Source organism: Helicoverpa armigera, chromosome 27 (genome assembly GCF_030705265.1).
Source record: "Helicoverpa armigera isolate CAAS_96S chromosome 27, ASM3070526v1, whole genome shotgun sequence".
NCBI lineage: Eukaryota > Metazoa > Arthropoda > Insecta > Lepidoptera > Noctuidae > Helicoverpa > Helicoverpa armigera.
Genome location: NC_087146.1, coordinates 1,688,483 through 1,710,368, shown reverse-complemented (window position 1 = coordinate 1,710,368; position 21,886 = coordinate 1,688,483). Strand labels below are relative to the sequence as shown.

Sequence of the window (21,886 nt, the reverse complement as noted above, 5' to 3'; positions counted from 1 at the left end):
TTTTTAAATTTTGAAACATAGGCCTATCAAGTGTTGCTGTTGATGAGGCATTGGGTATAAATTGTGTCAACATTTTCAGGTCATCATTCAGTCTTCAGCTCCTCGTTGAACACAAACATCAAACATGTCTCCCTTCGCTGTCGTGTTCCTCTGCATCCAAGCTTGCTTGGTCCAGGTGAGAATTAGTGCTATATAATTTGACTTCGCTTTTGTTATTAGACACAGGTCTTCTTTATTTAATCGGGTTTTAGTACACGTTTTCTGATAGAATATGTTATTGTTCCAGTCTGTGTTCAGCCAGTGCACCAGCCGCGCGGCGGTTGCTGACGCCACGTACGCTGGTCCCTATGGTCTGGCCGCTCCTGCTCTGGCAGCTCCTTACGGATTAGCCGCTCCTTGTGGTCTGGCCTCTGGTTTGGCTTCTCCCTACGGCTTGGCCGGTGCTGGCCTGGCTGGCTCCTACGGATTAGCTTCTGGTTTGGGTTATGACGGACTCGCCTACCCTGGCGCTGCCGGTTACGGCTCTGGAGTCGCCGCGTACGGCGGCGCCGGTGAAGGCAACGTGGCGGTCGCTGGTGAGCTGCCAGTCGCCGGTAACACCGCTCTGTATGGACAGGTGCCCATCATGGGTGCTGTGCGATTCGGTGGTGATGTGGCCGCTGCTGGTGCCGTGTCTATCGCTGGCCAATGCGCTTGCGGCTGCGGCGCTCCTCTCGCTACCCCCGTATACTGCTGAAAAGCTATTTCTGTAATGCGACAAATAAACGATTATGATTTGAGCAAATTATTCTTTTTTTACTCTTTGACTTACTATTTATTTACTCCATCGCAGCTGTGAAACTATTTCACATGACACATGTAATTTTTTTTATGTCTCAGAAACTACGCCAACTGCATTGGATAGTGAGTGGGCGGCTGCAACACTAACTTTAACTATTCAGCTGTGTAAACATAGTCTCAACCGTAAAATAAACGTCCTGTCTTTAGAATTATTTCGATTTGATGAAAACTTATGGACAATACTTTATTTCAATCAGCATAGAAGGGAGATAAGAAAATTTATGAATAATGGATTCGAGGCATACACAGCACAAAAAAAAACAAGCCAAATAATACAAAAAGAAGGGAAAATATGACACAAACCTTTGCAAAACAGCCGTCGCTAAGCAGAAATGCATCACCCCATGCGAAGCAGAGGCGCGGCACACATAAGAGAAGTATATAAGTGAGTACATAAGAGAAGTATATGTATAAGATGAGTATATAAGATGAGTACATAAGATGAGTACATAAGAGAGTACATACGAGGAGTACATAAGGGAGTACATAAGAGGAGTATATAAGAGGAGTACATAAGAGAGTACATAAGAGGAGTATACAAGAGGAGTATGTAAGAGGAGTACATAAGAAAGTTCATCATCATCGTCATCCTCCGAGCCTTTTCCCAACTATGTTGGGGTCGGCTTCCAGTCTAAACGGATTCAGCTGAGTACCAGTGCTTTACAAGAAGCGACTGCCTATCTGACCTCCTCAACCCAGTTACCCAGGCAACCCGATACCCCTTGGTTAGACTGGTGTCCATAGATGTAATATACTAAACAAGATTGCGCACGATCAAAATATATATTTACGAAAATGTACTCTATTCCAACGCAATAAGGTACTAAATTGGTTGCATAATACACAGAGGCAAATCCGAGCCGAGAGGGATCGTTAGAACGGAGGGCCGTTTGTCTCTTTCTATCATCTTGCCAGCATAAAAAAATGTTATGATCAACAGTTTTGTCTACCCAAAAAAACAATTGAATCACTAATATTTTTATCTTATTTTAACAATTGTAAGTCGACAAATTAATAACAATCGCAATAATTTATTCGCATTTATTCTTAAAACACAAAGAACATTTTGTATTTAGCTTTTTTTTTATTATCTAGTGGTAACCTTGAACATTTTTGGCGCGTATTCAGCATTTAAAATTTTGTTTATATCTTTTTGTATTAAATCAATTTAAACTATTAAAATAGTGAAAAAGTGTTGCGTTTCTACTTGTAAAAGTGAATTCTATGGTGGTTGCAATATATCGTTCCACAGGTTAGCTAATAATAACATTTTCGCAAATCAAACAACTAGGGTGCCCATAAATTCTTGTAATGAGTCAAAATATGGGTGATGGATTCTAAAACTGTTATACTATTGTTAGAGCTTCCCAAAAAATGAAGAAAGGCGACATAAATGGCTCAGCGGTCTATATGTGAAGCAAAAATACGAAAAAAATCAGTCGTCACTTCGAATCTTCCTGCTGTTATACTGCTGATTCCCGCTAATTATTAAAAGCCTATATTAATATCTTAAGGTAAAAAATTGCGTAAGTTAAAACTTCAATACCAATCTGTGTTTAATAATCTTAGTAAATTGGGATTTGTCTCACATAGCTTAATCTTATGGTCACCCTATTAGAAAGAGACAGACGGCCTCCGTACTAACTGTTTCACTCGGCTCGTTTTTTGGGTATAGGTGCGCAGTCCTGTTTATAAATATTATGTCTATGCTGGTGTCAGACTTACTGGCTTCTGACTACCCGTAACGACTGCCAAAGATGTTCAATGACAACCGGGACCTACAGCTTAACGTGCCATCCGAAACACAGTCATTGGTGTCTAAGACATACTTAGAAAGTACATACAAACTTGCATTGGTACTTGCCTGACCTGGAATCGAACCCGCGCCCTCATACTCGAGAGGTTGGTTCTTTGCCCACTAGGCCACCAGGACTTTTTTTTTACAATAAGAATACATAAGAAAGTTCATTAAAAGACAAAAGGTTAATTGCATCGCTTTATTTCATCGACAGAATAAGTTTTTTGTTCCAAATCAGTTCTTAGTTCCAGCAGCCACAGCCTCTGCCAGCAATACCACTGCGGAGACCGAGACCTGAACCAATTCCAGCTCCATAGGCAGCAGCTCCAAAACCAGCAGCAGGGCTGATGGCTCCCAAGCCAGCACCATAAGCACCAGCAGCACCGAAACCAGTAGTTTCGCTGATCATGGCGTTTCTGCCATTACCGCAGGCGTGGTTGACGGCGCCAGCACCGGCAGAAGGCACCACACCTTCCATAGCCACAGTACCCACGAACGGCAGCTCACCAGCCGCGGACAGAACACCCTCATACACGTTGTCGGACACTACGGAGATACCGACGGGAGCGATGGCGGAGGCGCTGGAGACTGGCAGAGCGCCGCCACTGGTGGGGCTGAACTCCATGGCGGGGGCGTAGATTGCATCGTAAGCCAGGCCTCTGCCTGCAAGGCCAGCGTTCAGTCCGTTGTAAGCCAGACCTCTGCCTGCCAAGCCAGCACCAGGGTAGGCGAGTCCATCGTAAGCCCAAGCAGGAGCGGCCAGGCCGCAAGGGGCAGCAAGTGCAGAGGCGTCAGCGACTGCAGCGCGGCTGGTGCACTGACCGACTGCTGACTGGAAATTAAATAGAGCTATGTGTTAGCTTCAGCAAATATAGGAAAGTCAAAAGTAAATTAAATTAAAGTAAAATGTCTTACCTTAAGCAGGAGCGCCTGGGCGCAGAGGATGAGGATAGCCTTGACAGACATGATAGTTTGCTTCGAGTGCTGACACAAGAATGAGGCTCAGCCTTGCTTCCGTTGGTTTTATACTCCAATTTCTTATCAATTTCCAAGAAACATATTTAGGTAAGTATTATTATTAATCAAAAACTTGTGCAATCATCAGCCTACTATTTACTAACAAAGTAGTGTATTTTCAGTCACGTTTTTCAAATTTCAAAATATAAGCCTATCAAGTGTTGTCATTGTTTAGGTGTTGAGTATAAAATGTGTTAAAATTTTCAGTTCATCATTCAGTCTTCAGCTTCCGTTGAACACACTTGAAACATGTCTTCTTTCACTGTTCTGTTGCTCTGCATCCAAGCTTGCTTGGTCCAGGTGAGTGAAGTTAATTGTTTTCTTGAACTGTCAACTATTCTTTTTGATTTTACTGGTCTATCTGATGCTGTAGCTCCGTTTTTTATTTCAATGGATTTTATTTTTTGTACAGAATGTATTCAGCCAGTGTCTCGGCTCTTACGCACCTGCCACCATCATTGCCCCCGCCGCTCTCTCCACCGCCGCTCCCTGCGGCTCCAGCCTTGGCTACGGCGCTGGACTAGCTGGGCTCGCCTACCCTGGCGCTGGCTTGGCTGGTGCTGGTCTGGCTGGCTCCTACGGATTGGCTTCTGGTTTGGGTTATGACGGACTCGCCTACCCTGGCGCTGCCGGTTACGGCTCTGGAGTCGCCGCGTACGGCGGCGCCGGTGAAGGCAACGTGGCGGTCGCTGGTGAGCTGCCAGTCGCCGGTAACACCGCTCTGTATGGACAGGTGCCCATGATGGGCGCTGTGAGCTTCAGTGGTCCTGTGGCTGCTGCTGGTTCCGTGTCCATCTCCGGACAGTGCGCGTGCGGCTGCGGTGCTCCTCTCACTACTCCCGTGTACTGCTGAAACAGCAATTTCTGTCATGTGGACAATAAACGAATATGATTTGAGCAAATTTTTCTTTTTATTCTTTGACTGTTTAACCCATCGCTGGTCTGAAAGTTTTGCACATAACTCATGAAAAAACTATAATGCATCAGTATTTTTTTATGTCTTGTAAACTTTGCCTACTGCATCGGATAGTGAGTGGACAGCTGCAACATACGTTTAACTACTCAACTATGCAAACATAGTCTCAACCGTAAAATAAACGTCCTATCAGTCGAATTATTTTGCTTTCATAATAACATTATAGACAATATTTCGTTTCACTGAGCATAGAGAAAGAAGAAAGAAAGTGAAGAATAGAAGCATAGGTAAATGACACAAAAAAGTCAAGCCAAATAATACAAAAACATTGGAAATACGAGATACATCTATGTAAAACAGCCCTTGAATAGCAAAAATTTCATAACCTCTTACGAGACAAAGTCCCGGCACTGGTTTTCAAGCCCAACTGATCATGCAGACAGCATAGCCTTTTTTTAGGAATAGGCTCGTGTGTTAGAAGGATATTTAACGAAATCGATGCCTTCATCAATAGCGTTCTATTAGAACATGCTATCAGTCAACGCAAATAGAAGAAATATATACATAAAAGATAGACCGAAAACTTATGCTTGTAAGTAGAAAATTGATCTAGGTAAATCTTCATAAAATACATACTCTATGAGCAGTTATATCATTAAATACTATTAGATTTCAATGCATTGCTGTAACATGATCTTTGTTTATTTATAAGACTCGTGCCACATCTTGTGTGGTCTTTATAACTATAATGTAAAATTAGTATCTTTTGTTTTATTTTTATCTCTATATTCATGTGGGAAACAATTTTCTGTTCACTCGAAGACACGTAGATTGATTTGGAAAGTTTCCTTCTTTTGAACCAACTTAGTTCAACTTAGTTCTCAAATCATCTGTTTTTGTTTTTGTCTTTGTAATGGCGCATCCACACATGCCCGGCGGCACGGCCGGCGGCCATGCCGCCGGCATTTGCCGCATCTCAGCCGCGGCACGCGCGTCTTTTGGTTGCCGGCGGCAGTTTGCTTGCGGCTTCGATACGGAGTGGTAATTTGCCGGCAACCGCCGGTAAAGCCGGCGGCCTGCATTCAGAGGCAAGGCGGTCTGAAACTCGGCGGCATGTGTGGATGCGCCATAACTCGATTTCTTGAAGACAACTGGACCTAGTTTAAAAAATCATCCTTTATACAAAAGAATATACTGGAAATTGAGTCCCATTGTCATCAAGTCAAGATCTGATAGTGGAAACCCTGAGAAATCGAGTACAACTCCTGTATATTGTTGACACACAAGGGAATCGATATTCCTGTGTATATAGGATGAGTCTACTATGACCGTGAAAGTTTCTAACTTACACGGGAGAGGCAAATTACACAGTCAACAGATCTGCATATACCAACTTCGCGAGCCATGAGAAAAGTTATATTTTGTCCCTTTCAGCGTTTTGTGAAGTCGGTTCTTTTTTGACATTTGACTTCACATTTGTCATTTTAAATATATATATGTATATGAAGTAATCCTTTGATTCGACTCTCTGTGTCACTCAGTTTTGCCTCCATGTTCGATAGTGGTTAGCTAGAGACAGACTCCTTATGTTTGAAAATTGTTGGAGTTCATAAAAAGACAACAGGTTGATTGCATCGCTTTATTTCATTGACAGAATAAGAACGTTAGTTTTGTGTTGCAAATCAGTTGCGGCAGCCGCAGCCTCTGCCTGCAATACCACTGCGGAGACCGAGACCTGAACCAATTCCAGCTCCATAGGCAGCAGCTCCAAAACCAGCAGCAGGGCTGATGGCTCCCAAGCCAGCACCATAAGCACCAGCAGCACCGAAACCAGTAGTCTCGCTGATCATGGCGTTTCTGCCATTCGAAGACACGTCACTCGAAGACACGTAGATTGATTAGGAAAGTTTCCTTCTTTTGAACCAATTTAAAAATCTTCCTTTACACGAAAGAATATACTTGCAATTGATTCCCATTGTCATCAAGTCAGGATCTGATGATCCCCTGATGACAATGGGAATCAATTTGATGACCCTGGGAAATAAAGGGCAACTCTCCTAAATAGGGTAGTGTCCAGGGTCGAAATAATGAAATAATATTTAGTCCGCTTTTTAGATAATCAATTAATATCGGATACGTATTTTTTCTTTTTTTAATTAAACATAAAATGACAAAGATACAACGCTTCAAAACTTAGGAGTCTTTTACGTCACAGAGTCCTGAAAATTGTAGCACTCAACTTTAATACGCTATATCTTAACAAGTTCTAATACAATATAATTGTATTAGAACTTGTTAAGATATACTATAACCATACTTTAAGATATACAATTATATTGTATTAGAACTTCTTAAGATATAGCGTATAGCGATACGTATTTTTTATTTTTTATAAAAATAAAAAATATGTATCGCTTAATTTTGGACAATCTACAAGACGGACTAATTATTATTGTATAGGAAACTAGCCTATTCTAGGCACTCATCGGGTGGAAACTTGATATTCATGTGTTTATCGGATGAATCTATACGCAGCATGCAGTATCAGGTCCGAATCTGATCTCAAAGAAGTCAGGAGCAACTCTCTCGAAAAAAAGTAAAAGTCAAATGTAAAATAATAAATTACATTTATAGGAGTTGTGGTTGTAGAATTAAAGGCACCTTTGTAGTTATGTGGATTTATTGTATCTTCACAGTGTTTACAAAAGTTATACTTTGCACTTTAATAATGTAACTGCAATCCTACAGTGAGAGTTAAGAAGGACACGTGGTATCGCAACTTAGTCTCCCTAGACACACTCTTAAAGACTGCTAGGCTATCGAATAAGAGGGTGCTTACTGAATACGAGTGGACTGCGGGGCTATCGCACTCGGATCCGTCTAGTTAGCGAATGCTCTGGTAGGCCTGCGCCGGCCTTTATATAGTCGCCGCTGCCGTTGTTGTCGTTGCTGTCGAAGACTCGGTGACACGTTGTTTGTATGTGTGCGTGCGCTGGCGGTGATGCGTCATTGTATTGAGTTGTTTACTTGGTATGTTATATTCTCCCCCTCTGGTACTCTGAAGTCGTCCCGACAGGAGTACCAGGATCTTTACGTGGTCTGCCTCGTTTACGAATTGGTTTGATAGGTTTAGGCATGTTGTCATCTCTCAAATTGAATTTTGTTAATGCTGAGGTATGGTACTTCCCAATAGGTTTTGTAGGTGTATCAGGATGCGCTACTTCATATGTAGAGGTACCATATTTCTTCAATATAACATAAGGACCATCCCGACGTGGAGCCAACTTTGCTGAATACTGATTTTCAATATTACTGATAGGATGAGTCTCTACCAGTACTAGGTCACCGATACTATATCCTGGATCTTGTCTTCGTTTGCTATTAGCCTTAAGTCGATTTGCTTCTAGATTATTCTCAATATTCTCTTTTGCAAACTCTAAATCTTGAGCAAGCCTTCTCATAATTGGTGTAATACCTTTTACAAAGTTTTCAGATTCCACTATCGAGCTTAAATCATGTGTTAAATCATACACTGTTCTAAGTTCACGACCAAATGTTAGATAAGCTGGCGTGAAATTTGTAGTTTGGCATACAGCAGAATTCATTGCAAATCGTATTGCAGGTAATGTATCTGGCCATTGGTGATGCTTATCTTTAACCATGATAGCAATTTGTGTCTTCATATCTCTGTTCTTCCTTTCCACCATATTTGGTTCGGGGTGGTAAACTGGAGTATACACTTGTTCAATTTCCAAACAATATGTGACTTTTTGCATAACTGCTGATATAAATTGCACACCATTGTCACTGATCATTTTCCGTGGTAACCCATAGCGTAGAAATATTTCATTTATTAAGACCACTGAACAATTTTCGGCGGTAGCTTCCTTTAGAGCGAATAACTCTACCCATCTAGATGCGGTATCTTCCACAACAAATATCCATTTTTCACCTAAAGGTCCTTTTGGCAAGGGCCCAAACAAATCAATTGATAGAGCCTCAAATCTTTGGTAACTTGGTGAAGACTGGTATAATCCAGCAGGCTTTTGATTTGAAGGTTTGTACTTTTGACAATCAGTACATGTTTTGATGTGATGTATTATGTCTTTTCGAAGTCCTTTCCAATAGAATTTATTTGTTATGCGTTGAAATGTTCGTTCTACACCCATATGTCCAGCAGTAGGAGCATCATGGAATGATTTCAGAATATTTGGTATTTCATGTCTTGGAACTAATAACTTTGCGTTTTCATCCTCTTGTTCGGGAATATAACGATACAAGACTCCTTTATGTAATAGAAAACCTTTTTTAGTCCACTTTATGTAGTTCTCAGATTCTTCTACTTCTTCTAATGTTTCAATAATTGGTTTTAATTCTTCGTCTTTTAATTGTTCTTCTCGCAAATGTTTTTCATTCAGTTTTGGTAACTCCAATTCTACACTACATATCATACAATTGTTGTTGTGATTTGTACACGGTGGTCGCGATAATGTGTCCGCAACTACATTAGTGCGACCTGGAGTATATTGTATTGTAAATTCATATGGTTGCAATTGTAGCGCCCATCTTGCTAATCGACCCGTGGGAGTTTTAAGACTCATCAACCATTTTAAGGGCTGATGATCAGTTATAGTTATAAAACGAGAGCCTTCTATATAACCTCTAAAACGGGTAACTGCCCATACTATGGCTAATGCTTCCTTTTCTGTCACTGTATAGTTGCATTCAGCAGGAGTAAGCAATCGACTTATATATTCGACTGGGTGTTCATTGTCACCCTCCCCCTGCACCAAAGCTGCTCCTATAGCATATTGACTCGCATCTGTCTTAATAATGAAAGGTAGGTCTACATTTGCCTGTTTTAATACTGGTGCAGTTGTCAACGCAATTTTTAGTTTATTAAACGCTTCGCGTTCTTCTGTACCCCATCGCCAACTAACTTTCTTGCGTGTTAAATTAGTCAATGGTCTCGTTATTTCTGCAAACTTGTGTATGAATCTGCGATACCAGGATGCTGTCTGAAGAAACGATATCAATTCTTTCAGATTTCGGGGCTCCTGTAGATTTAAAATGGCAGACACTTTCCCTGGATCGGGTTTTATGCCTTCAGGCACAATAAGATGTCCTAAATACTTTACTTCAGAACAACAGAATTTACATTTCTTTCTATTTGCACATAGTTTATATTCTCTCAGTTTATCAAATACTTCTCGTAAGTCTGTCATATGTTGTGAGAAAGAGACAGATCTTATTATCAAATCGTCAAGATATGCCAGTACAAAGTCCACTTTTAGTCCCCTTATGAATCTATCCATTAATCTTTGAAATGTTGCGGGTGCATTGCGTAACCCGAACGGCATTCGTTTAAAACGGAAAGTTCCAAACTGAGAAACGAATGTTGTCTTGTCTTGGTCTTCTGGTCGGACCCTTATTTGATGGTATCCTGACTGCAAATCAATCGTGGTCATGTACGGCATAGCCTTTGCTTGATGTAGCAAGTCATCAATGCGTGGCAAAGGATATCTATCAGGTTTCGTAATTTCATTCAATTTTCTGTAATCAATACAGACTCTAACGTCATTTTCACCCTTAGGTACAAGAATAACAGGTGATGACCATGGGGAATCACATTCCTCAATAATATCGTTTTTAATCATTTGATCAAGTTTCTCTCGTAACTGTACTAATCTAGTAGGTGATAATCTGTATGGTTTGATACTAATAGGCGAGTGATTGCCTGTGTCTATACTGTGCTGTGCAAATGGAGTTGGACTTGAATTTTCTTCAAATATATCTTTATATTCTAATAACAAGTTATTGAGGATAACTCGTTCATTGTTTGTAAGTAAAGTGCCTTCATGGGTTTGTAAGGAAATATCAAGAGAATACAGTTTAATACGGTTTATTGGTACATAATTAATGCGTGGATCAATACAAGATTCATCGTCGGCTGGTTCCCGTGGGCGAATCGGACGTGGCGGTGTATCCAATTTATGCAACCTCCATCTCCCTTTTTTGTTTTCCGGTGGGCTACATGGGTCCCGGAATGGTGACGGAGTGTCTTTCAGTGGAGTGACCATGGTTAATTCGTGTGCCCATTTTAGGAATTCCGGCAGCGATTCTTCTTCATTTTGTTTCTCAAATGTAATCATTTTAGCGGCTTTCAGTGGTATGTTTACATTCTTCAATTGCAGGAAACTAAACATTACATCAGGGTCGTCAATAAAATGCCATGACCTCTGTGGAAGATTCAGTACTATACCAGCTGATTCCAGGAAATCTATGCCCAGAAGAGTTCGATTATTGTTAGCTTCGGGCATTGCAGATAATGTTATAGGTCGTATACGTTGGCCTATAACTACGTCTACTTTTGCAGCCAACAAAGTTGTTGTTTTAACTGTGCCATCCGCTAATTTAATCTCTGTGCAATTTTCTTCAAATATTGTACCTTTTTGCACTAACATTTTATATAATTCGGTACCGGCGATACTTATTCTCGCAGCTGTATCGATATATGCATATCCAGTTTCACCTTTTATAGAAATTTCAATAGTAGGTATCTTAGTATTGTTTTCAACTGTGGCTTGAATCTTACAGAATGTTACTGGTTTTGGCGGCGTTTCTTTGTTTTTACACGTCACACAATTACTTCTCACTACACCAGGTGTACCACATCCGTAACAAGTTATATTGTCTTTGCGTTTTGCCAATTCACTTGTTTTCATTTCTGACAATCTTTTGCGGCATATTTCCATATTGTGACCTTTCTTTCCACAATAAGTGCAACGTTTTATAGGTTTACGTTCACTTAAATTGATAATATCTCCGGCCTCTTTTGCTAAACTTTCGAGAAGACGTCCTTTTTCCAGTAAATCACCAAATGTTTTGATATCATGTCTGGCTATCTCTTTCTTGTAAGATATCTTCAGAAGTCCATACACCATATCAAGATGTTCCTCTTCCCTTTGACGTTTCGCTGGTAATTGTGCTAACAGGGCTCGCTTTTCACAAACAAACTCGTCGATGCTTTCATTACTTTGTTTCTTACTAAAACACTCGATGTATATTTCATGTGGCTGTTTCTTTGGTGCAAAAGCCGACCTTATTGCCTCAAGAGCTTGATTCCACTTCTTTATTTCGGTTTTTACGCCCATCCACCATGTAGCGGCTTTATCGGTTAATAGAAGTGTAAGTCCCTCTAACGCGTCTTCGTCCGATATTTTCTCGATCTTCTTAAACACCGTAATACTTGTTATAAACTCTTCCACTTTGTTATAACATCTTTCTCCATTGTACTTGGATTTGCATTGAGCAAAACTTTTAACAGACATCGTAGTTGATGATACTTTAGCAAATATTTCACTAAACTGTTGCATCTGTTCTAACGTAATCGGTTCTGATTTTGACATTTTATATTATTTGTGTGTAGGTAGATACCTCACTTATTATTTCGTTTATAAAATTATATGTGGGTAATCCGTGCACACATATGTGGGTAGTTCCAATAATATGTGAGTATACTTCAAATTAATTTCTCAACCTTCTTGTGGGTATCTTGAAAAATATTTGTTGTGCGCCAATATAGGTGTTGTAGTCGACAAGATAACGTTTGGCGCTATTGTAGGTCAACATATATTTTATCCTGTGGGCTATTTTATAAAGTTGGGCGCCAATATAGGAGTTGTGGTTGTAGAATTAAAGGCACCTTTGTAGTTATGTGGATTTATTGTATCTTCACAGTGTTTACAAAAGTTATACTTTGCACTTTAATAATGTAACTGCAATCCTACAGTGAGAGTTAAGAAGGACACGTGGTATCGCAACTTAGTCTCCCTAGACACACTCTTAAAGACTGCTAGGCTATCGAATAAGAGGGTGCTTACTGAATACGAGTGGACTGCGGGGCTATCGCACTCGGATCCGTCTAGTTAGCGAATGCTCTGGTAGGCCTGCGCCGGCCTTTATATAGTCGCCGCTGCCGTTGTTGTCGTTGCTGTCGAAGACTCGGTGACACGTTGTTTGTATGTGTGCGTGCGCTGGCGGTGATGCGTCATTGTATTGAGTTGTTTACTTGGTATGTTATACATTTGACTTCACAATTATTATTTGTATACTTATTGATTGCAAAAAATGAATACAGATGCATCCTTACCCTGTTATTAACTTAAAACTACGTCAGAAAATATGAAGTAATCCCTTGATTCAACTCTCTATGTCGCTCAGTTTTGCAGTTTTGCTTCCATGTTCGACATTGGAGGTAACATGGAGACAACGATAGAGTTGTTTGAAAATTGTTGGAGTTCATAAAAGACAACAGGTTAATTGCATCGTTTTATTTCATCGACAGAATAAGAACATTAGTTTTGTGTTCCAAATCAGTTCTTAGTTGCGGCAGCCGCAGCCTCTGCCAGCAATACCACTGCGGAGACCGAGACCTGAACCAATTCCAGCTCCATAGGCAGCAGCTCCAAAACCAGCAGCAGGGCTGATGGCTCCCAAGCCAGCACCATAAGCACCAGCAGCACCGAAACCAGTAGTCTCGCTGATCATGGCGTTTCTGCCATTACCGCAGGCGTGGTTGACGGCGCCAGCACCGGCAGAAGGCACCACACCTTCCATAGCCACAGTACCCACGAACGGCAGCTCACCAGCCGCGGACAGAACACCCTCATACACGTTGTCGGACACTACGGAGATACCGACGGGAGCGATGGCGGAGGCGCTGGAGACAGGCAGAGCGCCGCCACTGGTGGGGCTGAACTCCATGGCGGGGGCGTAGATTGCATCGTAAGCCAGGCCTCTGCCTGCAAGGCCAGCGTTCAGTCCGTTGTAAGCCAGACCTCTGCCTGCCAAGCCAGCACCAGGGTAGGCGAGTCCATCGTAAGCCCAAGCAGGAGCGGCCAGGCCGCAAGGGGCAGCAAGTGCAGAGGCGTCAGCGACTGCAGCGCGGCTGGTGCACTGACCCACTGCCGACTGGAAATTAAATAGAGTTATGCATTAGCTCCAGCAAATATAGGAAAGTCAAAAGTAAATTAAATCAGAGTAAAATGCCTTACCTTGAGCAGCAGCGCCTGGGCGCAGAGGATGAGGATAGCCTTGACAGACATGATAGTTTGCTTCGAGTGCTGACACTAGAATGATGATCAGTATTGTTACTGTTGGTTTTATAGTCGATATTCTTATCGTCCAACTTCCAAGAAAATTAAGTAGTATTTAGGTAAGTGTTATTTATGTAAAGCTTGTGAAAGCTGATAAGCATAATATTAATTGTACACAATACTAATTAACACAGCCTATTAAGTATTTCTTTGAAGTTGCAAAATGAAAACGTGAGGTCAGCTGATAACGATGAAGTGTCAAGTATAAAAGCGCGGGTACGGATGCAGTTCATCATTCAGTCTTCAGCTCCTCGTTGAACACAAACATCAAACATGTCTCCCTTCGTTGTCGTGTTCCTCTGCATCCAAGCTTGCTTGGTCCAGGTGAGAATTGGTGCAATATAATTTTGGATTACATAAACTTTACAGTTTTTATTAGACGTTCTTTATTACAATAATTTCATTGTTCCAGTCTGTGTTCAGCCAGTGCACCAGCCGCGCGGCGGTTGCTGACGCCACGTACGCTGGTCCCTATGGTCTGGCCGCTCCTGCCCTGGCAGCTCCTTACGGATTAGCCGCTCCTTGTGGTCTGGCCTCTGGTTTGGCTTCTCCTTACGGCTTGGCTGGTGCTGGTCTGGCTGGCCCCTTCGGATTGGCTTCTGGTTTGGGTTATGACGGACTCGCCTACCCTGGCGCTGCCGGTTACGGCTCTGGAGTCGCCGCGTACGGCGGCGCCGGTGAAGGCAACGTGGCGGTCGCTGGTGAGCTGCCAGTCGCCGGTAACACCGCTCTGTATGGACAGGTGCCCATCATGGGCGCTGTCAGATTCGGTGGTGATGTGGCCGCTGCTGGTGCCGTGTCTATCGCTGGTCAATGCGCTTGCGGCTGCGGCGCCCCTCTCACTACCCCCGTGTACTGCTGAAAAGCCATTTCTGTAATGCGACAAATAAACGACTATGATTTGAGCAAATTATCCTTTTTTTATTCTTTGACTTACTGACTATTTATATATTACTTTGACTGACTATTTATTTACCCCATCGCAGCTGTGAAACTATTGCACATGACATATGTAATTTTTTTATGTCTCAGAAACTATGCCAACTGCATTGGATAGTGAGTGGGCGGCTGCAACACTAACTTTAACTATTCAGCTGTGAAAACATAGTCTCAACCGTAATATAAACGTCTTTCGAATTATTTTGATTTGATGAACGTGTAGAAAATACTTTATTTCACTCAGCATAAGTGGGATATAGGAAAATTTATGAATAATGGATTCGAGGCATTCACAGCACATAAAAACAAGCCAAATAATTCAAAAAAAGTCAAAATATGAGACAAACCTTTGCAATACAGCCCTCAATGAGCAGAAATCCATCACCGCATGCGAAGCAGAGTCGCGGCACTGGTTGTCAGCGCCGACCGATCATTCCATCGGCCTAGCCTTTTGTTTTGGTAATAGACTAGACTTCTGATGTCATTTGTCATAAAAGTAGGACATTTTACGAAACCTCTGCCTTTGTTAAAAGCTTACTATCATAAAATGCAATCGGTCAACGCAAATGGAAGAAATATGTGAAAGATAGACCAAAAACTCTTATGCTTATAAGTAAAAATTACCTAGATAAGTTTTCAAAGGTTTATAAACAAATGTCAAAGTCCTATAGGAGACGAGTTGTGATGGGCACTGCTTACTTTAAATTGGTTTTATCGCAGCCAAAGGTACTGATACTCTTCTAAATAGTGTTTATTTATGAAAAAGCGATTTTTTAAATCGCGTGGGTACAATATCTAAACAATAGAAACGCTTTACACTAAAATACTGAAACTCTTAACATTGCCATCAATCATCAGTATAGCCCATTTAGAGCAGGTGAAAATTTTATCAAATGCGCATAGTTTTTCAAAAATGTTTTGATCTAACAAAAAAGTACATTAATCATTAATTAAAACTGCATTATCATTTTTCTGAAAATCACTTCAAAAACTTTTCAAAACACCGACGAACTTTCTGCCAGCTATTAGTCTAAAACAAGGTTTAACCAATTTCTTAGCAATTGTACAAAATTCAAATTTAGAATACACTCTCACGCATGCTTGGCTAACCCTTTTGATGCTAGAAACATACTACAATCATTAAAACCCTTTGAAATACCTACACGTAAAGTCCTTAAAACTAAGATTTCGCATAGGTGCCCGTTTTTTTTGCAAAAGAGTGTACATAAAATATATACTCTGTTATAGCCGTTATATAATTAAATATTACGCTGAACTAATTGCAATCATCACAATAATTTCAGTGCAGTAACGTGGTCTTTGTTTATTTATAAGACTCGTGTGTGGGTTCATAAGAGGAGTACATAAGAGGAGTATATAAGATGAGTACACAAGAGGAGTATATAAGAGAGTTCATAAGAGAAGTATATAAGATGAGTACATAAGAGAGTTAATAAGAGGAGTATATAAGAGCAGTATGTAAGAAGAGTACATAAAAGAAGTATATATGATTAGTACATAAGAGTTCATTAAAAGACAAAAGGTTAATTGCATCGCTTTATTTCATCGACAGAATAAGTTTTTTGTTCCAAATCAGTTTTTAGTTGCGGCAGCCGCAGCCTCTGCCAGCAATACCACTGCGGAGACCGAGACCTGAACCAATTCCAGCTCCATAGGCAGCAGCTCCAAAACCAGCAGCAGGGCTGATGGCTCCCAAGCCAGCACCATAAGCACCAGCAGCACCGAAACCAGTGGTCTCGCTGATCATGGCGTTTCTGCCATTACCGCAGGCGTGGTTGACGGCGCCAGCACCGGCAGAAGGCACCACACCTTCCATAGCCACAGTACCCACGAACGGCAGCTCACCAGCCGCGGACAGAACACCCTCATACACGTTGTCGGACACTACGGAGATACCGACGGGAGCGATGGCGGAGGCGCTGGAGACAGGCAGAGCGCCGCCACTGGTGGGGCTGAACTCCATGGCGGGGGCGTAGATTGCATCGTAAGCCAGGCCTCTGCCTGCAAGGCCAGCGTTCAGTCCGTTGTAAGCCAGACCTGTGCCTGCCAAGCCAGCACCAGGGTAGGCGAGTCCATCGTAAGCCCAAGCAGGAGCGGCCAGGCCGCAAGGGGCAGCAAGTGCAGAGGCGTCAGCGACTGCAGCGCGGCTGGTGCACTGACCGACTGCTGACTGGAAATTAAGTCAAATTATGAATAAGCTTTGAAAATGGTCGCAGAAGAAAAAATATTAAACAAAAACAATTAAATTCCCTTACCTTGAGCAGGAGCGCCTGGGCGCAGAGGATGAGGATAGCCTTGACAGACATGATAGTTTGCTTCGAGTGCTGACACTAGAATGAGTTTCAGCCTTGCTTCCGTTGGTTTTATACTCCATTTTCTTATCAATTTCCAAGAAAAATATTTAGGTAAGTATTATTATTTATCAAAAATTTGTGCAATCATCAGCCTACTATTTACTAACAAAGCAACGTGTGTGTGTGTGTATTTTCAGTCACGTTTCTTAAATTTCAAAATAAAGGCCTATCAAGTGTTGTCATTCTTTGGGCGTTGAGTATAAAATGTGTTAACATTTTCAGTTCATCATTCTGTCTTCAGCTTCCGTTGAACACACTTGAAACATGACTTCCTTCACTGTTCTGTTGCTCTGCATCCAAGCTTGCTTGGTCCAGGTGAGTGACATTAATTGTTTTCTTGAATTGTCAACTATTCTTTTGATTTTACTGTTATATCTGATGCTGTAGCTCCGCTTTTTATTCCAATTCCTATTCGTACAGAATGTGTTCAGCCAGTGTCTCGGCTCATACGCACCCGCCACCATCATCGCCCCCGCCGCTCTCTCCACCGCCGCTCCCTGCGGCTCCGGCCTTGGCTACGGCGCTGGACTAGCTGGGCTCGCCTACCCTGCCACTGGCTTGGCTGGTGCTGGTCTGGCTGGCCCCTTCGGAATGGCTTCTGGTTTGGGTTATGACGGACTCGCCTACCCTGGCGCTGCCGGTTACGGCTCTGGAGTGGCCGCGTACGGCGGCGACGGTGAGGGCAACGTGGCGGTCGCTGGTGAGCTGCCAGTCGCCGGTACCACCGCTCTGTATGGACAGGTGCCCATCATGGGCGCTGTGAGCTTCAGCGGTCCTGTGGCTGCTGCTGGTTCCGTGTCCATCTCCGGACAGTGCGCGTGCGGCTGCGGTGCTCCTCTCGCCACTCCCGTGTACTGCTGAAGAAAATTTCTATCATGTGGACAATAAACGATTATGATTTGCGCAAATTTTTCTGTTTTATTCACTTGTAAGATGACATTAGACAGTTGAGTATTGAAGAGGAAGTCATCAATTAATTGGCAAAAGTGTAGGAGGATGATGATATCATTTGATTCTTGATCCAACTGTACATACGTTCCAGCTTCGTATAAAAAAAGTTGAGACCGGACTGCCGAGAAGGTTTGGGTTTTTTTTTGCCCATATTTTGGTGTACAGCCGCCAGGAAGTCAACCTACCCGAATCTGACAAATTTGACTAATCCAACATACTCTCCCACTACTTATTGTTTTACTTTTATTTTTAAAAAGAGTAACCATGGAGTTTCTTGCCCGTTCTCCTCCATAGGAAGCTACTTTTGGAATCTGCAACTAGAATCAAACTTAGTTATATTTTGGGTTTGACGTTCAAAAGTGCTTTTAAAAGTCTAAATTTTAATGAAATAAATGATTAGACTATGATTTTGTGATGTTGAAAATCAATTCAAGAAATTCGACAGATTGAGATATGTCGATGTGCAAACGTCTGTGCCTATGTATATAGGTATTTGTATGTATTATTAGTATACATGTATTAGAAGATTTCACTGGATTTGTTTCGATTATTTAAGCGTATAGAATTGTTGAAAAACGACTAAGACGCCTTAGGCAAAAGCAATTTTTTTATCATTTTCTAAAGTAGGGTGTCAAATGAGAAGGGGAGAGCCTTGCGATCTTTATTCTAAACAAAATATTTGTAAGCGAGGTAAGTGGTAAATCTACCGTAGTGGGCTCTGTCGGCATTCCCATATCCATTTTATTTTTAATCATAGCCTTTACTTACATATTTACAATACATACAAAAAACTATCCTAGTCAAACAAAAAAAAGCACAATCATCATCATCTCAGCCATAGGACGTCCACTGCTGAAAATAGGCCTCCCCCTTAGATCTCCACAGATACCTGTTGGAGGCGACCTGCATCCAGCGACGTCGACAATAACACGCGTCAAAAGATTCATCCCCATCGCTGTCAACTGGGAGCGTACGCAAGAGGCTGGCAGCATTACCTCGTTGATTGGCCATATCCATAATTCATTATGTGAATCCCCTTTTAACTCTCCCTAGCCTTATTTATCTTCTCATGTCTTTTGTTATGTACTCCCTTATAAAACTCTTCCTATTAATTCCATATGTACTCCCTTATATACTATTCCTATGTACTTTCTTTTGTTTTCCCTTACCTTGTATACTCCCTTATGTACTCACCCTGTGTACGTCCTTATGTATTCCCTATATGTGCTTTTTCAACATTTCATAAATACTTTTTATTTTTATGAATTCTCTTATGAGTTCTGCGTGTAACTTTATTTGAATACCCTTATGTAATATTCCTGTGTACTCCCTTATCAACTATACTTATTTCCTTGGATTCTTAGATAGACTAATTATAACCAAAGTTTTTATACACCGTCAATCTTTCTAAGAGACAGATTTTTATTTAAAGGTTTCTTTTTATAAACTTATAATACAGCCAGTACTTAACAGCATATTTGGCTTTTAATTGGATTTCGTGGTTCAAAAGTATGATCTGCAAGGCAAGTTACCCCAGATTGTTACTTGGTTTGCAGAATTATCCGTAATTTTATATTTACTCGTACTAATATACATTTATCAATTTCTTCAATTATAATAGTAGTACTTTAAACTCAATAGTTCATAGAATACTGGCTGTTACAGCGGTTCCGCTCAGTTTCCGAGGGAATTACTTTTCGCATTCTAATTGGACAGACACACAAAATTTCCTTCGTATTTTTAATAATGTATGAATGGCATTTAAATAAAACTACTTTTACGGATTTTACCACCAACACCTTAGTCTGCCCGTGACCATGGATGCTGTAAAGGATCCGAAACGTCGGGATTAAATAATATAATATAACCGCGATAAAATCCGTAAAAGTAGTTTTATTTAAATGTCTAATATTCGCGTAAGTGTCAGAAATCAAAATGTATGAATGGAATAAAAGAAGCAAATAATTATAAAAGTTTTATTTATTGAATACCAAACAAAAATTTAATCAAAATCCAACAATTTCTTAGTTGCGGCAGCCACATCCTCTGCCAGCGAAACCGCTGCGGAGACCAAGGCCTGAACCGAATCCGGCTCCGAAGGCTGAAGGTCCAAAACCAGCAGCAGGGCTGAAGGCTCCCAAGCCAGCACCATAAGCACCAGCAGCACCGAAACCAGTAGTCTCGCTGATCATGGCGTTTCTGCCATTACCGCAGGCGTGGTTGACGGCGCCAGCACCGGCAGAAGGCACCACACCTTCCATAGCCACAGTACCCACAAACGGCAGCTCACCAGCCGCGGTCAAAGCACCTTCGTAAGCATTGTCAGATGCTACAGCGATGCCAGTGGGGGCAATGGCAGAGGCGCTAGAGACAGGGAGGGCACCGCCGGAGGTAGGAGTGAACTCGATTCCGTCGACGGCAGAAGCGTAGTTCAGACCATCGTAGGCAAGGCCTCTTCCTCCCAAGAAAGCGTCATTGTAAGAAGTGGCTGGTCCAAATCCTGGGGCCATCAGTCTGTCATAGGCGTAAGCGTTGGCACCGTAGGTGGAGGCAGGGGTGTAGAGACCATCGTAGGCGGATCCAGCTGAGGCTATGGAGGCGGGAGTTGAGGTGCCGCTGAGAGCAGACTGCAGAGAGAAGGTATGATTAATTATAATATTCTATTTTCCAAGTATAGTTAGTAGCTCAGCTTAAGTAGTCGAAATTCTCAGGCTCTTTATTTTAAGCAATCAGAAAATATTGGTGAGGATAACCAATTTCAATTCTTATATCGAAACCTAAAATAGGTTAATAGCCAGGCAATTAAACAAAAGACTGTTCAAAAAACTCACCATAGCATTAAGTCCATTACCGCAGCCGTGGTTAATAGCACCAGCACCAGCAGTAGCCAGAGTACCTTCCACACCAGTAGTACCCACAAACGGCAGCTCACCAACCACGTTCAAAGTACCATCGTACATATTCTCTGACATGACAGAGATACCGATAGGAGCAAAGGATGATGAACTGGTTACTGGCAAAGCACCACCACTGGTAGCCGTGAAATCCATAGCAGGGGCGTAAAGTCCATCATAACCGAATCTTGAACCAGCTCCAGGGTAAGCCAGGCCGTCGTATGAAAGGCCAGAGAAGCCAGGAGCCATGGAACCTGCGTATCCGAATGGAGAGAAACCTGGTCCGTCGATACCGAAGCGGCCGGCGCATTGGCTGAATGCAGTCTGAAAAGAGACAATTGTTTATGTAGTTAGAACCATTTTTAAATGAACTACATAGGTAAATAAAAAGATGTATGAAATTGTAGGTAAAGTAAACAAAGCTAATTATATTGAGTTTGCGTAAGCAAATTATGGAATGACTGATTTCGATTTGTATTTAAGCAACATTAAAAATATACCTAATGTTTATGTTTTTGAATTTTTAATTTTTATCTGTCATAAAAGTTGAATTTTGAAGACTTAATCATTTCGCTTTGATTACTTCAGTTGAAGAATCAGATATAATTGAAGAAAAAGAAGAAATATCTTACCTGAACCAAAAGTGCCTGAGCACAAAGGACAAGAATAGCTTTAGCTGCCATTTTAATAAACTTAGAATGTTTCTATTGGAAACGATGAAACTGGAATGATTTCCTTACAAACTTCCAAAGCATATATACTAAGCGGTAAAGCAATTTTCCAGGAATTAGTTAGTAGGCAATTATTTGTAAAATAATTCACGATAAGCCTACTTATTTTGAAACTGAATGTAATAATTTTTATTAAGACATGTTTTGTCAAAGACGTTTATGATGAAATGGCTTTCTTTATAGCTGATAAGAACAAAATGAATTAAGTATATAAAGTGTATTGGATCTTGAATTATTATTCTGTTTTCAGCTTTTTGTTGAATAAAC

The 21,886-nt window shown here is 41.5% G+C and overlaps 8 protein-coding genes across 8 annotated transcripts; 4 read left to right on the top strand and 4 right to left on the bottom strand.

Annotated features, from left to right (window-relative positions):
• The first annotated feature begins 91 nt into the window (after window positions 1-91).
• On the top strand, window positions 92-752 carry LOC126055335 (chorion class A protein Ld12-like). Its single transcript, XM_049844090.2, has 2 exons — window positions 92-175; window positions 287-752. The coding sequence occupies exons 1-2, from the start codon at window positions 125-127 to the stop codon at window positions 734-736; spliced, it is 501 nt and encodes a 166-aa protein (XP_049700047.2). The 5' UTR covers window positions 92-124; the 3' UTR covers window positions 737-752.
• A 2,126-nt stretch (window positions 753-2,878) lies between these two features.
• LOC126055321 (chorion class B protein Ld34-like) lies at window positions 2,879-3,619 on the bottom strand. Its single transcript, XM_049844064.2, has 2 exons — window positions 3,554-3,619; window positions 2,879-3,470 (listed from the first exon to the last, which is right to left on the bottom strand). The coding sequence occupies exons 1-2, from the start codon at window positions 3,602-3,604 to the stop codon at window positions 2,880-2,882; spliced, it is 642 nt and encodes a 213-aa protein (XP_049700021.2). The 5' UTR covers window positions 3,605-3,619; the 3' UTR covers window position 2,879.
• A 285-nt stretch (window positions 3,620-3,904) lies between these two features.
• On the top strand, window positions 3,905-4,547 carry LOC126055340 (chorion class A protein Ld12-like). Its single transcript, XM_049844119.2, has 2 exons — window positions 3,905-3,955; window positions 4,068-4,547. Exons 1-2 carry the CDS (start codon window positions 3,905-3,907, stop codon window positions 4,506-4,508), a joined length of 492 nt encoding a protein of 163 aa, XP_049700076.2. The 3' UTR covers window positions 4,509-4,547.
• Window positions 4,548-12,918: 8,371 nt separating this feature from the next.
• Window positions 12,919-13,688, bottom strand: LOC126055315 (chorion class B protein Ld34). The gene is made up of 2 exons (XM_049844042.2): window positions 13,628-13,688; window positions 12,919-13,544 (listed from the first exon to the last, which is right to left on the bottom strand). Exons 1-2 carry the CDS (start codon window positions 13,676-13,678, stop codon window positions 12,954-12,956), a joined length of 642 nt encoding a protein of 213 aa, XP_049699999.2. The 5' UTR covers window positions 13,679-13,688; the 3' UTR covers window positions 12,919-12,953.
• Window positions 13,689-13,944: 256 nt separating this feature from the next.
• LOC135118852 (chorion class A proteins Ld24-like) lies at window positions 13,945-14,591 on the top strand. Its single transcript, XM_064041893.1, has 2 exons — window positions 13,945-14,053; window positions 14,142-14,591. The coding sequence occupies exons 1-2, from the start codon at window positions 14,003-14,005 to the stop codon at window positions 14,589-14,591; spliced, it is 501 nt and encodes a 166-aa protein (XP_063897963.1). The 5' UTR covers window positions 13,945-14,002.
• A 1,637-nt stretch (window positions 14,592-16,228) lies between these two features.
• LOC126055316 (chorion class B protein Ld34) lies at window positions 16,229-17,010 on the bottom strand. The gene is made up of 2 exons (XM_049844050.2): window positions 16,945-17,010; window positions 16,229-16,859 (listed from the first exon to the last, which is right to left on the bottom strand). The coding sequence occupies exons 1-2, from the start codon at window positions 16,993-16,995 to the stop codon at window positions 16,269-16,271; spliced, it is 642 nt and encodes a 213-aa protein (XP_049700007.2). The 5' UTR covers window positions 16,996-17,010; the 3' UTR covers window positions 16,229-16,268.
• Window positions 17,011-17,307: 297 nt separating this feature from the next.
• On the top strand, window positions 17,308-17,905 carry LOC135118851 (chorion class A protein Ld2/Ld41-like). Its single transcript, XM_064041891.1, has 3 exons — window positions 17,308-17,358; window positions 17,464-17,489; window positions 17,598-17,905. Exons 1-3 carry the CDS (start codon window positions 17,308-17,310, stop codon window positions 17,902-17,904), a joined length of 384 nt encoding a protein of 127 aa, XP_063897961.1. The 3' UTR covers window position 17,905.
• Window positions 17,906-20,018: 2,113 nt separating this feature from the next.
• LOC110379906 (chorion class B protein Ld34) lies at window positions 20,019-21,571 on the bottom strand. Its single transcript, XM_021339729.3, has 3 exons — window positions 21,521-21,571; window positions 20,826-21,212; window positions 20,019-20,621 (listed from the first exon to the last, which is right to left on the bottom strand). Exons 1-3 carry the CDS (start codon window positions 21,569-21,571, stop codon window positions 20,019-20,021), a joined length of 1,041 nt encoding a protein of 346 aa, XP_021195404.3.
• Between the last annotated feature and the right edge of the window lie 315 nt (window positions 21,572-21,886).